Source organism: Lissotriton helveticus, chromosome 5_1 (assembly GCF_964261635.1).
Source record: "Lissotriton helveticus chromosome 5_1, aLisHel1.1, whole genome shotgun sequence".
Taxonomy (NCBI): Eukaryota; Metazoa; Chordata; class Amphibia; order Caudata; family Salamandridae; genus Lissotriton; species Lissotriton helveticus.
In genome coordinates, this window is record NC_136065.1 from 272,019,470 (window position 1) to 272,033,401 (window position 13,932).

The following is a 13,932-nucleotide window of genomic DNA, read 5'->3' on the forward strand; positions in this document are numbered from 1 at the left end:
AGCCCGGATGCCACTGGAGAGGCAGTTCAGAGTCGCCAAACAAGCACCTCCTGACAGCAGCGCCCCGGGCCGCCATCCGCCATCAGCTGCCCCCTTACCGGTCTGGGCGCGCAGCACAGGATCCCAAAGGTGAGCCAGAGCAGGGCTCGCTGCGGCGGTGGGTGCCATGGTGGCGCACCCTCCCGCACTGGACAGGACGCCGCCTGTCGGCCTGAACTATCCCTTGCTCTCCGGACTCCCCAGCCAGGTTAGGCTCCCTACGACAGCCCTGCAGCGGCGAGAAGCCCTCCTGACGCTATCTGATGCTGGGGTAGGGGACCCTCTTCCACACAAGGCACCTCAGACTCCAGCCATGCTGTCTCCGCTCTGCAGCGCAGGGTTCAAATCCCTCCCGGACTCACACGCCCCGCTCTGACAATCAGTCAGCGGCGCGCCCCGGGCTCGCCCACCCGGCACCTCCTGCAGTCCCAGCAGCAGCAGCATCCGCCCTCGCAGCCCCGGGTCGCCTCCGGAGCGAGGCTCTCAGCCCCCGGCTCCGGGAGGCGCGGGCTGACACAGGCTGAGGCGGCTGCTACCTGGACAGGGCGTCTACGGGCAGCGCTGCGGAGTTTGGAAGATGACAGCGAGGATCGGGGGCAGGCGGCGATGATGTGACAATGTGACATTTAATGAGTCCACCAGCTCAGACCTACAAAGTAAACAACCAGAAAACAAAGACAAGCCACGGACGTACAAAATGCCGCTTACCTGCTAGCAAATCAAGGAAACTGAAATCGCGCAACCCACCCCTGCAAAACACACGTCCAAAATGGCCAAAACATGCCGGAAAAAAAAAAAAACACCCGCCCACGGGCGCAATGACGTTCTAAAAGGGGCAGGAGGAGTAAAAATCACCGGAACGCCCACGAATCTGCTCGGGCAATGACTGACAGATCTCTCTTCCAATGGCTAGCCTCCATTTATGGAGCTAGCCAATGGAAGAGAGAGGCGGGACAAAGCCCCGCACTGTCTAACATATGATTTCGCCTGCGCGAACACTGCTGCGCAGTGGTACGCCAGGCGAAACCTAATAACCAAAAAAACCTGAAAAGGGGGGCAATGATGCATCTGGATTTTAAGAACGAAGTGAAGGGACAGGGGAGAAGAGCAAGGAGCACAGGGCAGAAGCACTTGAGAACGAGGTGCACACAAAGGTGACAGCAACATGGGGAGCAGGGAGCACACAAGGGAGGGAACAACATGAAGCACAGAGAAGGAGAAGAAGTACACAAGAGAAACTGAACGCTGTGGCAGGGTAGGACACGAGGGAGAGCTGGAACACACATGGGTGCTCATTCAAAAAGAAAAAAGTAGCTGCCAAAATGTTAGCAGTGGAAGGACACACGGCAGCCAAATAAAAAGGATGGTAAAGAGTAAAGTGCATACTCTAGGCCGTGCACAAACAAGTGGACAAGGAAAGTCAACCAACAGTAAGCACTTTGCAGGCTTTGGTGTCAGGTCGAGAGGTAGCTGGAGAACCAGTGGAGGATGTCAACAGGAAATGTGATTTAAGATTTCAGGGTGGAGAATAACAGTAGAATTGTGGACTGTGTCGAAAGAGGCCGACAGCAGCATTAGGAGTAATGGGTCATCTTTATCTGAGGTCAAGAGGGCATGAACCCAGTTTGGAGCATTGTTATATGAACACAACTGCTAATGGGACCAGTATATTCCGGAAGAGTACGGGGTGGAGGGAGGGGGGGAGGGGAGGGAGGTGGAGTGAAAAAACAATTGCATAATCATTTGTAGAAAAAAAGGATATCAAGTAGGAGGCAATCCTTGAGGCAAAGAAAAAATAATTCCTTAGGATGAAAAGTTGTGGAGGACTTATTCCCCAGGCTTCACCTAAAGCTTTGCTGAAAGGCTCAATAACAGTCAGTTGATTAAATACAACTTGCAAGACATGGGGCACTAGTAAAAAAGTAGGGCATTTTTTATACCTTTCATTTTATTGCCCATTAAGTAGTACTCTGAAAATTGAACATCCCCAAAAATCTCTTTTTTTAATAGTTTTATATAACACGAACTAAACCCGAGACATCGAGTATCAGAGCGTTTTACATGAGCACCAGTTTCGTTACAGACGGACACATTCATTTTTGTTAGGCACGGGAAGATTAAGTGATTTGCCCAGAATCACAGGATGTTGAGCGTCGTTGCCGAGACTCCTACCCGGTTCCCCAGCTTCGAGGTCGACCGCTTTAACCGCAAGGCTACATCCTCTCCCCATATGTATGCTACATGCCCCAATGTTTTGGAAACATGTTCCTTGTCCACTGGCATTGGGCGATTTCAGGAAACCAGCAAGATTTATTACCGGGTCTTCTATGCAGCCAAACAGCATAGATAAACCTAGTCTATCATGGTGCCAGGCCTCTGAGGGAGTAAGGTGAAACCTCCAGTGAAAAAGGAATTTATTACTCGGTATAAAACTTTATTTGGGACTTTGGCTCTAGAAGTGAGATTTATCTACCTCAGATTTCTCTACACCTACTTAAAGGTCTTCTAAGGCAGAAGCACTCCTCAATGGTCACACAATGACTGTATCAGGCTTGACCAGATAGCCCAGTGAAGTTAGTTCCCAAGTATTGTATTTGTGGACTTTCCCATTAAAAGATACATCCAAGTGCATGCACTAGAGGATTCCCCAGGTTGTCAAGGGCAGAGATGGCAACTGTACTATTGGCACAGAAAGACAATACCGAAATGGTTATGTGCCTGGTCACAACACCCACTGACTAAGCATATTGGGATGCATCCTGGCAAAAAGTTTATATTCTACAATACCAAGCTAACCATTGACATAGATAGGAGTCTCATCCTTAGAGACCCTGGCTGCATCCCTGCTAAAAAAAAAGAGCAAATGACCAAATGGCTATTAATTCAATCAAGACACACAGAACTTGTGTGGCTCAACTAATTTGATGCAATGTTTGAAACCAGTCTTCAGCAGAAGAGGCAGTAAAGGGTAGCAATTCTAACGGCCGGATTTAGATCCTGGCGAACAGGTTACTCCATCACAATGGTGATGGATTTCACAGCTGCCGAAATTTAAATCCCATTATTTCTTATCAGATTTATATTTTGGCGGACAGGACATCAGTCACCATTGTGATGGAGTAACCCATCCGCCAATATCTAAATCAGGCCCTACATTTTTTTTTTTTAAATGACAAAGAAAATTAAAGAAAAATACTTTTTCGATGGATGGAAACCCACAAAGTGGAGGTCTGCTCAAAAAAATGTGGAGCATCAGAAGAAGCCCTTTCCTGTGTATGGCCAACAGATGGAAAAACCGAAACAGTTTGGGATGCTCAAGGGCAGCGCATGAAGGTCTAAACACTGACATAGCTCAAAGGGCTTAAGGGGATGGCATGCTTTTTTTAAATATATATTACGGGTCCTGCTGGTGCTACACCGTTCACAACCATTCAAGAAGATAGAAGAGCTAGAATGGAAAAGATAGCCACAAGAAAAATAACAGTTGGCTATAATAAATCTCATTTAAATTCAAGAATAATTTTATTGAAGATCAACTGAATCATAGAAATTGACCAGTTCCCTGTTCTATTGCCACATAAATGTGTCTAATGCAACCCCTTTACGCTTCAACAGAAGCAAATTATCTACAAAAATACATCTTAAACCTCAGGTTACACAAGTTTACATATTCACTTAAAGGATATACAACATAGATATTGGATTTACAATTACACCAATAAAGCAAAATGCTTAGAAAAATTGCAGAAACACCTGCATTTAAAAGTGAACATTTCTGAAATGTCATTTATACGTTTCATAGGTTTGGCAGATGACAGCTGATCAAATACATAATGATGACCACAATATTCATGGGCCATATGAGCACAGCTCGGCTTTCAAGAGGAAATACTTTGGAAAGTTTATAAGCCTGCAACTGTTCTTATTCATTTGCCCTTGATCCATTTTTGGCCTCGATTCATTGACGTGTTCATAAGACCAACCATAGGCATTGCAAGCTTCCAGATGTCTCAACATCCACTACTCAGTTACACAAGACAACTCAACAATAAAAGATATACCAGAGGGATATGGAGAGACTGCACATCAATTCAGGTACAAACTCACACAATTTTCCATCCTACTCTAAACTGTGAAGCCACTCACTGAAGTTTGGTGAATGGAAAATTTAGTAAACCGTGTGTTGGACCAGAAACTATGATAAACTGTACTCATGTGTTTCATGAACACCGAAGAAGGGGGCAATCTTGAGAACAACCTCCGTGGACAGGGGATCTGGACTCCGTGATCAATGCAAGGCCAAGTAGGAGTTGTAGAAGATATACTGACCTAAATGTATAGAGAGCTGGATTATCAGGGGATGCTGTTCACGATCAATTCTAAAGATCATAGCATAATTTGACTCTTTATGGTGAAGTGGATGGAAAGGTCTAGTGGCTAATTATAAAGACCAATTACTGGGACAAACGAACTGACCTACTCAAGACATGGTATGGGTTAAGGTCAGTGATTGGAACGAGAGGCATCGAGCATTGGGGACACCTCTTAATAGTGTGGCAATACACATACCTGGAAGGGCCTGGGACAATGGCAATACATGGCAAAAAAAGCAAATGTTAACCAAATGTCTCATCCACCCATAATGGGATACAAATACTTCTCTTTCCAGTGCTATATTTGCTCCCATTTTTCCAGAAATGTTTTCTAACAATATCCACACTTTTGAACTCCATTTCTCCACAGAAAGACTATAAGTTTCAAACTTTGAAGTGTTGCTCAAATAGCCAAAAGAGGGAAGCAGCAATTAATCCTCCATCATGTTGTCCATCTGTAGGCAAGTAGTACTAGCAAGAATTTCAATTTTCAACTTCCTCCTCCTCTTCCTCGTGCTGCTCTTCCTCCTCCATCCTTTCTTCCTCCTCTTCCTCCCGGCTCTTGTCTTGTTCTTCAGACTCAGGCTTCTTTTCTTTGTCTTTCCGCTTCTGCTCGGTGGCATCTTTTTTCCCTTTCTGCCCTCGCCTGTATACTGAAACACGAACAGAGAAGAGAAAGAAACATCATGAAGAGTACAAGACAAGCAGGTCTTATTTAAATATACCTGGACTTGCAAATATTTTTAAAATAGGATTTTCTAATGAAAAGAATTTCTGAATTATTACATTTTGGTCTACTGATTATTCTACATTGATTTTGTGACAATTTATACATCGGTGTATGTACAAATATTCTAGTAAGTCGTGCCTGGTTATTTTGTCTTGAATATCCAATCCAGTGACGATAAGGATCAAGAGCACACGCAGTTTAAATATATTGGAGGCCCGAGCACATGATCGGTCCCACTCAACTGCTCAGCCATCTTTAATTTTACATCACTTACTTCATCCATCCTAATAATACAATATACTCAGTGCACTGGAGCTTTCACTGCTAGTCCGTGGTACCCTTTTATGATTCTTGGGCTGGCCTTGCGAAAGGCACTGGAAACTTGGAATGCCAAGGTAATCTAAATTATTATTCCATTTCTTTTCTGCTTCCAGGCATAAACCCCAGGATAACATCTCAAAGCCACAAATCAAAGATGCAAAGCCACCAGAGAAGTGGATGATCCCAAGTCCGAAGAGTTTGTGTAATCAGGTCAGGGGTACTCAAACTTCTTTTGCAAACATGCCTGAGAAGGTGCATCACCTTTTGGCTTGCTACTTTGAGAGGTTCATAATGCTAACTGTATAGGTTGGTTTAAAAGTTTGGGTTTCTCAAGAAAGTTTGAAAGATGACTACACTTCACAAGGGTGCCACCTTTCCAGATGGAGTCAATAACTTGAAAAGAAGAACTCAAACTATTAGTAAACAAGAGGACACCACCCCATTGCTTAAGAGACGTGCAGAGCAAGAAAATCTCAACATTTTGGGAACTGCTCAGTGGTACCACTAGGACTTTGAAGTGGACGGATGTATCTGTTATGCCTTTACATAAACTTACAAAGAATTATGAACCATTTTCATGTTATGAAAAGCTCTGTTGAGGTTCCGTATAGATTTGTTTAAACATTTTTAACTTGCATCAGGAATCTTACTGGGAAGAGCGTCAAAGAGATATATGTGGTGAAAGAGCAGTGCAGGCCCAAGTCCTAAAGTGATGCAAGGCAGGTGATAAGTTCAGTAGATAATAGAGTGCATGATCAGCAAGGTCTTAGTTCAAAGAAACCCTGTGTTTGCAAGCCGAAAGGAATTTATGGTCACAGTACAACAAGCACGTATTCTGTTCTTTCAGTATATTGAAAACATGATTGAATAGGAACAGGAGATAGTTAGCAAAGGGTACACAGAATCTGATAAGAAGTCTTGGGAGAAGACGAATAAAACACACAAGCACACGAAAAAAGCTAATAAATGGTTTGTTAAGCATTGCTAGAATTACTATAATGAATGTGGAGAGGAAAATGTCAGACGTTTAAAGACATAGGTGATGTGATGTTTTTTGTAAAAAGAAAATTGAGTAACATATTATTGGACCTTTTGTAAGACATTATTTGTGTGACTATTTAAGTGGCTACCTGCAAGCAGCCATTTGAGACCAACTGTTTACCTGTGTGGAGATAGCTACTCTCCCTGCCACAGCAGTAAACCTGCAATTGCCTTGACAAGAGGATTCTTGTCTTTTTTTAATCTCCATTTCCCCGCAGCAGTTGGTGAGCCAGATAGAAGTCCCATTTATCTTCAACTGACTTATGCTTCTGGAATACCGCCTATCCCCGCTGCATAGATTATTGTTCATCTTTGATGAGGTAAGCAGACACTGTGTTGCCTCAAGTGCTGCCTATGTACAAGGGTGGGTAGGACACGGAGTTGCCGTCTTTAAGGTGAGGATAATGTGGACTCTGGTCCCTGTTTTTGTATATTGCATGACTGGTCTCTTTGGTAATGTTAAACATAAATATAATGTAAATAAGGTTATCGCAGGCTAGATGGTGTATTTGTGCACAATATTAAGTTTAGGTGCTGCATAGTCAAGAGTGTTTATCCCAATATAAAGTTGGAAGTTGTCAATGTGGGTGATTCGAAGTTGGGAGTACAATAGGTGTTCCAATATTTTGACAGAGGGACGGCTGAAAGCCCGATGCCGCTAACCTTTACTTCTAAGTACGACCTGAACACTCAAATTACTGTCCTGGACCTAATATCCAGAAGTCATTCCATGGTCTATGAGACGCACGGTTTGAGGGTTATCCTCTCGAGCGCACAGGGAAGTGCCCAGTTACTTGATTAACATTTAGAAGTAGTTTAAGTATTTATAGGCCATATGAATCAAGCCTTTTTCCCGTTTGCAAACGGGCAGATTCTCAGAATCGGCCCGTTTGCGAATTGGAAAAAGCCTTTTGGGATGTATCATTCCAAAAATCCATTGCAAAATAGAGAATTGCAAAATTTACAATTCCGTATTTTGCGAATGCAATTAAGGAATTGCAAATTGCGATTCCTTAAATGCAATTCTGGAAGCACCAGAAATTTGCTATTTGGCCTTAAGGAATTGCAAATGACCACCAACTTCAAGTTGGTGGTAATTTGCAATTCTCTTTAAAAAAAAAAAAGAAGCAATTTTTTGATTTTTTAAAAGTGCCATAAGTTGCACATACATGCCCTTAGGCCATGTATGTGTGCAAAATGTGCACACATACATATTTCAGGGGTGTAACAGGGTATCCTTTTGGTACCCTTGCAACCGTGAAATTGCATTCTCAATTCGCGATTCTCTAATTGGTAATCGCAAATTGAGAATGTCTTCCCATTCATTCCTATGGACCTCCTAGCCCATAGAAATGAATGGGAAGGTATTCCTTAATTGCGAATCTCAATTTGCGATTCACAAGTAAGGAATATGTAGGATTCGCAAAATCTTTTGCAAATCCTACATATGGAATATGCTACTTACCAGTATGCATCTGTTCTTGGCATGTAGGGCTGCTGTGCATAGATCGCCGCCTAGTGTTGGGTCCGGATGATTGCACATTGTTGTCCTGGAAGAGTCTTCGAAGTATCACGAGATAGGTGGCTCCTCCCTCGGACTACAGTGCGCATGGGCATCCTCTCCATCCCCAGATTGTTTTTCGCCATTGTGGCAGAGATGGAGTATAGTACAGTAAGAGATGGCCATGCAAAGAGTGAATGCTACAGCTGCGACAGGCACCGGGGAGGTGGGTGGGCGATATGAATGTCAGCAGCCCTACATGCCAAGAACAGATGCATACTGGTAAGTAGCATATTCCGTTCGAGGTATGTGGGCTGCTGAATTCATATCTGTGCATAGAACGTATAGCAGTATCTCCCCTAGCGGTGGCTACCTGTGTCAGCTGCAGCAGTCTGGAAGAGAGTTTTGAGAACAGCCTGGCCTACAGAAGCTTGCGGTTTTGAATGTACATCTACACAATAGTGTTTTGTAAATGTATGTGTGGTTGACCATGTGGCTGCTCTGCAAATTTTGTGTAAAGGAACATTTCCTAGGAAAGCCATGGATGCCCCTAGCTTGCGCTTGGAATGCGCCCTAGGGGGAACTGTTAAGGTGCGTTTTGACTTTAAATAACATATCTGAATGCACTTAACGATCCATCTGGCTATACCTGACTTTGAAATAGGGTTGCCTTTGTGTTGTGGTGAGAAAGCAACAAACAACCGTTTTGTTTTTCGAAATGCCTTAGTTCTATCTATATAGTATAGCAGAGCTCTTTTTACATCTAGAGTATGCAAGGCCCTTTCAGCTACTGTCTGTGGGTTCTGAAAGAACACTGGCAGTTCTATAGTTTGATTTATATGGAAATGGGATACCACCTTTGGCATGAATTTAGGGTTTGTTCTGAGAACTACTCTATTTGCATGTACTTGAATGAATGGCTCTTGAATAGTTAGGGCTTGCAGCTCGCTAACTCTTCGAAGCGAAGTAATGGCAATAAGGAAAGCCACCTTCCAAGTAAGAAACTGTAGTTCGCATGAGTGTAGTGGTTCAAAAGGTGGTCCCATAAGTCTGGTTAAAACAACTTTTAGATTCCAGGCTGGTGAAGGTGGGTGCTTGGAGGAATGACGCGTTTAAGTCCTTCCATAAACGCTTTAATTGCTGGCACCCTGAATAGTGAAAGGTGTTGCCTGTTTTTCAGATATGCTGCTAACACAGCTAAATGTATCCTGATGGATGAATAGGCTAAATTGCAACATTGTAGGTGCAAGAGATAGCAAATGATGTTTTGAGTGGAAGCATCAAGTGGGTTAATGTCATTGTTATTACAGTAAATGACGAAACGTTTCCACTTTGATGCATAACATGCTCTGGTAGTAGGTTTTCTTGCCTCTTTGATAATATTCATGCAGTCTGGAGGCAAGTTGAGGTATCCAAACTCTAGGATTTCAGGAGCCAGATCGCTAGGTTCAGCTGTTGCGGGTCTGGGTGTTGGATTTCGCCATGGTTCTGAGTTACAAGACTGGGTGTGAGTTGCAGTCTTTGATTAGGCACCACTGGCAGTTCTAGGACCGTTGTGTACCATGGTTGCCTCGCCCATGTGGGAGCAACCAGGATTAGTGTCAGAGAATGTTGGCGCATTTTGCGTGCCACTAGCGGTATTATTGGAGCTGGGGGAAAAGCGTACGCAAATTTGCCTGACCAGTTCATCCATATTGCATTGCCCTGCGATTGCGGATGTGGGAACCTGGCGGAAAAGTACTGGCATTTTGCGTTTTCGCTTGTGGCAAACAGATCTATTTCCGGGTGTCCCTACTTCCGGAAGAATGGTTGGAGCACTTTGGGGTGAATTTCCCATTGGTGTATCTGTTGGCTGTGCCTGCTGAGCAGGTCGGCTACCTGATTGTCCTTGCCTGGGAGGTGTTCTGCCATGAGAAACATGTTCCTCTGAATGGCCCATTTCCACATTGCTTGAGCTAGGTGCGACAGCTGTGGTGAGTGTGTCCCTCCTTGTTTTTGAATGTAATACATAGCTGTCATGTTGTCCGGCCGGATCAACACAGCCTTGTTGCACAAGTGTGTTTTGAAAGCTTTCAGGGCTAGAAAGACTGCCATCAACTCCAGAAGGTTGATATGCATTTTCTTTTGCTGTACAGTCCAGTGTCCCTGTACTGTGTAGTGTAGGACATGGGCTCCCCATCCTATCAGGGATGCGTCCGCAGTTAACGCTACTTGTGGGACAGGCTCTTGGAACAGTCGTCCCTTGCAAAGGTTTTGGGGATTCCACCAATGCAGAGAGTTGTATGCCCGACTGGTCACCAACACTAGGTCCTTTAATTGCCCATGAGCCTGGTTCCACTGCCTTGCTAGGCATTGTTGGAGCGGACGCATATGTATCCTGGCATGAGGGACTATGAATATGCACGAGGCCATCATGCCTATTAGCTGCATAAACACTTGAGCTGGTAGTGAGTGTTTGGGTCTGAATTTTTGTATCAACGTTTGCATTCCCTTGATCCGTGCTGTGTTGGGATATGCTTTTGCTGCCAGCGTATCTATTGTTGCTCCCAGGTATTGTTGGACGTGGGAGGGTTGTAGATGTGATTTTGGGTAGTTTAGTGAGAATCCTAAACTGTGCAGGAGATGTATGGTCTTTGACATGTGGTTGGCACATTGCTTAGCTGTTGGCGCGTGTATTAGCCAATCGTCGAGATAGGGGTACACATGGATGTGTTGCCGTCTGAGATGTGCTGCCACTGTAGCTAGACATTTGTTGAGCACTATTGGAGCTGTTGTGACACCAAATGGTAGGACTTTGAACTGGTAGTGTTGTCCCTGAATGGTGAACCTTAAATACTTTCTGTGAGCTGGGTGTATTGGTATATGAAAGTATGCGTCCTTGAGGTCTAAGGTTGCTAAGAAGTCTCCCTGGCGAAGCAATGGTAAGACTTGCTGGAGAGTGAGCATCTGGAAATGCTCCGACAAAATGTACAGGTTGAGGGGCCTGAGAGACCCGTCCTTTTTTGGAATAAGGATGTATAGAGAGTATACTCCTGTTCCCTGATGTTGTAGTGGGACTGGTTCTATAGCCCCCTTTTGCAGCATACTGATGACCTCTTGCTGTAGTAGCGTTATATGTTCCTGTGACATTGGACGGTGCACGGGTGGTATGTTGGGTGGAGGTGAGGTGAGTTCAAGGCAATAGCCATGTTAGATAATTTGCCTGACCCACTTGTCTGTTGTGATATTTAACCAGACTGGCAGAAAGTGTTGTATTCTTCCCCCGACTGGTGTTATGTGGTCTGGGGGTAGTGGTAAGAAGTCACTGCTTGGTGTTAGTGGAGGATCTATTTGCATTGCCTCCACGACCTCTTCCCTTGGTGTTGTTTCCTCTGTATCCACCCCTGTTGGTGTTTTTGTTGTATGTGGATTGTGTGTTACTCTTGTAGTTGGAGGATTGCTGTGATGTATTATTACGCGCTCCTCCTCTATAATTGGAGCGACGAAAGGAGCCCCGGTGTTGTTGGGACTGGAGAGCTCCCATAGACTTCGCAGTTTCAGCATCTTTTTTCATTTTGTCCAGAATTGAGTCAACTGCTGGACCAAACAAAAAGTCTGGGTTGATGGGCTGATTAAGGATCGTGGATTGGACTTCATTTTTAAAGCCCGATATGCGAAGCCATGCGTGGCGCCGGAGCAGCACGCTTGTATTGATGGATCTGGCAGCTGTGTCTGCCGCGTCTAGGGCACATTTAATTGAGGCATTGGTGATGAGCTTTCCTTCTTGTATGAGTTCATCTGCCTGCTGTTTGTAAGGATCAGGTAAGTGTTGGAGAATGTCTTCCAAGCTGTCGTAGTGCGCCCTGTCATATCTGGCCAGCAAGGCCTGTGTGTTGGCTATTCTCCATGAGTTTACTGCTTGAGCTGCTACTCTCTTGCCTGATGCCTCAAAGATTTTTGACTCCTTGTCTGGAGGAGCAGCCTCTCCAGTAGTCTGGGAATTGGCACGCTTACGTGCGTTGGATACCACTAGGGAGTCTAGGGGTAGCTGCCCCTTGATATATGTAGGGTCTATAGGAGCAGCCCTATACTTCTTTTCAATTCTAGGGTGTATGACCCTTGCTCTAGCAGTGTCCTTAAAAATGTCACTTGTGTGTTTTAATACGCCTTTTAGCATTGGAAGTGTTTTAACATGTCTCTCAGATGTTAATGTATCAAAGAGGAAGTCTTCCTCAACAGCATCAGAGTGCATATCTACATTATGGTAGGTTGCTGCTCTATCCAGTAGTGAATTAAAGGCTACCGTGTCTTTTGTGGGTGAAGGCTTAGTTGGGTATACTGCAGGGTCTGTAATGGGCAGAATCCCCTCAGTGTCTGGTTCCCCTCCCCCACCCCATGCCTGTGAGTGAGGGTCTGCAAGTGGGTTTTGTGGATAACCAAACCCTACATCTGCGTCCTGATCTTCGTCTGGGTTGTAGTCCGAGCGTGCAGATGAGGCTGGGGCATATGGGGTATGAGGCATAGCTGGACTGATAGGTTCAAAGAATATAGGAGAGGTAGCACAGTCTCTCTTTTTCTTTAGGGGAATTGTAGAAAAGTCTTCATTTGGCAGAGGTCTTTTCTTTTTGGTGTACACAGTCACTTTACCAGTGTTTGGGTCAATATACAGTTTTGACTGGTCTTCTGTGGAGGGATCTGGATGAATAAGTTCCTCTTCCACAGTCCTTGGTTTTGGTGCTGTAGCCTTTGGTTTGTCTTTTTTTCGGGTCGATGCCTTTTGCTGTTTCGACCGCTTTTGGTGGTTGTACAGGTTTATGATGTTTTTCGACAGGTTTTGTTGGTTGAACGTCTTTGGCTGGCTTCACCACCTTTTTCGGACCGAGCGGTTTTGTCGGTTCGACAGTGTCCTTAGGTGTTTTTGGATCGATGCCCTTTTTCGGCTCGATGGGCTTTGGCTCGACCTATTTACTTTGGTCCACCTTCGGTTTCGGGTCGACGGTAGTCTTGGGCGCAGGCCTTGTGCTTTCATCGACCGTTTTTTACCCTTGTCGATACCTGAGGCTGGTTTGCTCGATTCGACGTGCTTCCTGGGGGTCGACTCGAAGTGCTTTTGTTTTTGTGTCGTTTCGACGTGTTTTGGCCTCGAGGTTGACTCGATGGCTTTCGGCTTCGACGTCGACTCGACAGCTTTGGTCTTCGATGTCGACTCGATGTTCTTTGGCTTCGAAGGTTGTATCGGTACTGTGGCCTTCGGGTCGACGCCCTTCGGCTTAGTCACCTTCGGTTCGACGTAATTCGGTCCGAAGACAGTATTGTCGACGAGTTTCGGTTTCGATTGAACCGGGGTGGTATATCGTGTCTCAGAGGGCTCTTTTTGTGTGTTCTTAGCTGGGCGGTATGGCGGGGCTGTAGAACGAGTTTGTTGATCTCGGCTAAGGCCTGCTGGCGATGCCTCGACCTGAGTCTCTGATATTGGTGTAGTGTCTATATGGGGCGGTCTCACGGTTCGCCCCTCGCCGTCATCGGAGTCGTCTTCGACCGCTACGAAGTTTTGATCATATTCCTCGAGATCGACGATTAGTTCTCCTTCCTCGAGGTAATATTCAGAGTTGTGCTCCGAGTATTGTTGTTCGTCTTGATCCGAGTCCTCGGCGCTTGCTAGATCTCCGTCATCGTTGAAGATGTTCTCGGGTGCTGGCGCCGACCTTGCATTTCTTGCCTCGCCGCCCGTCGATTCCGGATAGTTTTTTTCGATCGGAACTGGGCACAGGCTAGGCAACTATCTTCAATGTGATCTGGAGATAGGCATTTGTTGCACACTGGATGTTTGTCTGTGTGCGGGAACTTCGAGTTGCACTGCGGGCAGTACTTGAATGGACTTCGTTCCATCGACGGTCGGTCCACGTGGTGTCGAGAAGGCCTCACGGCCCGATTCGACGACCGTAGTG

The 13,932-nt window shown here is 45.3% G+C and overlaps 1 protein-coding gene across 1 annotated transcript in view; it reads right to left on the bottom strand.

Moving 5' to 3' along the window:
• Window positions 1-3,539: 3,539 nt before the first annotated feature.
• POLE3 (DNA polymerase epsilon 3, accessory subunit) overlaps window positions 3,540-13,932 on the bottom strand; it is a 68,595-nt gene continuing 58,202 nt past the window's right edge. The window contains exon 5 of the mRNA XM_078642193.1: window positions 3,540-5,065. Coding sequence (XP_078498319.1) covers window positions 4,896-5,065 — 170 coding nt within the window. The 3' untranslated portion in view covers window positions 3,540-4,895. The remainder of the gene's footprint in view (window positions 5,066-13,932) is intronic.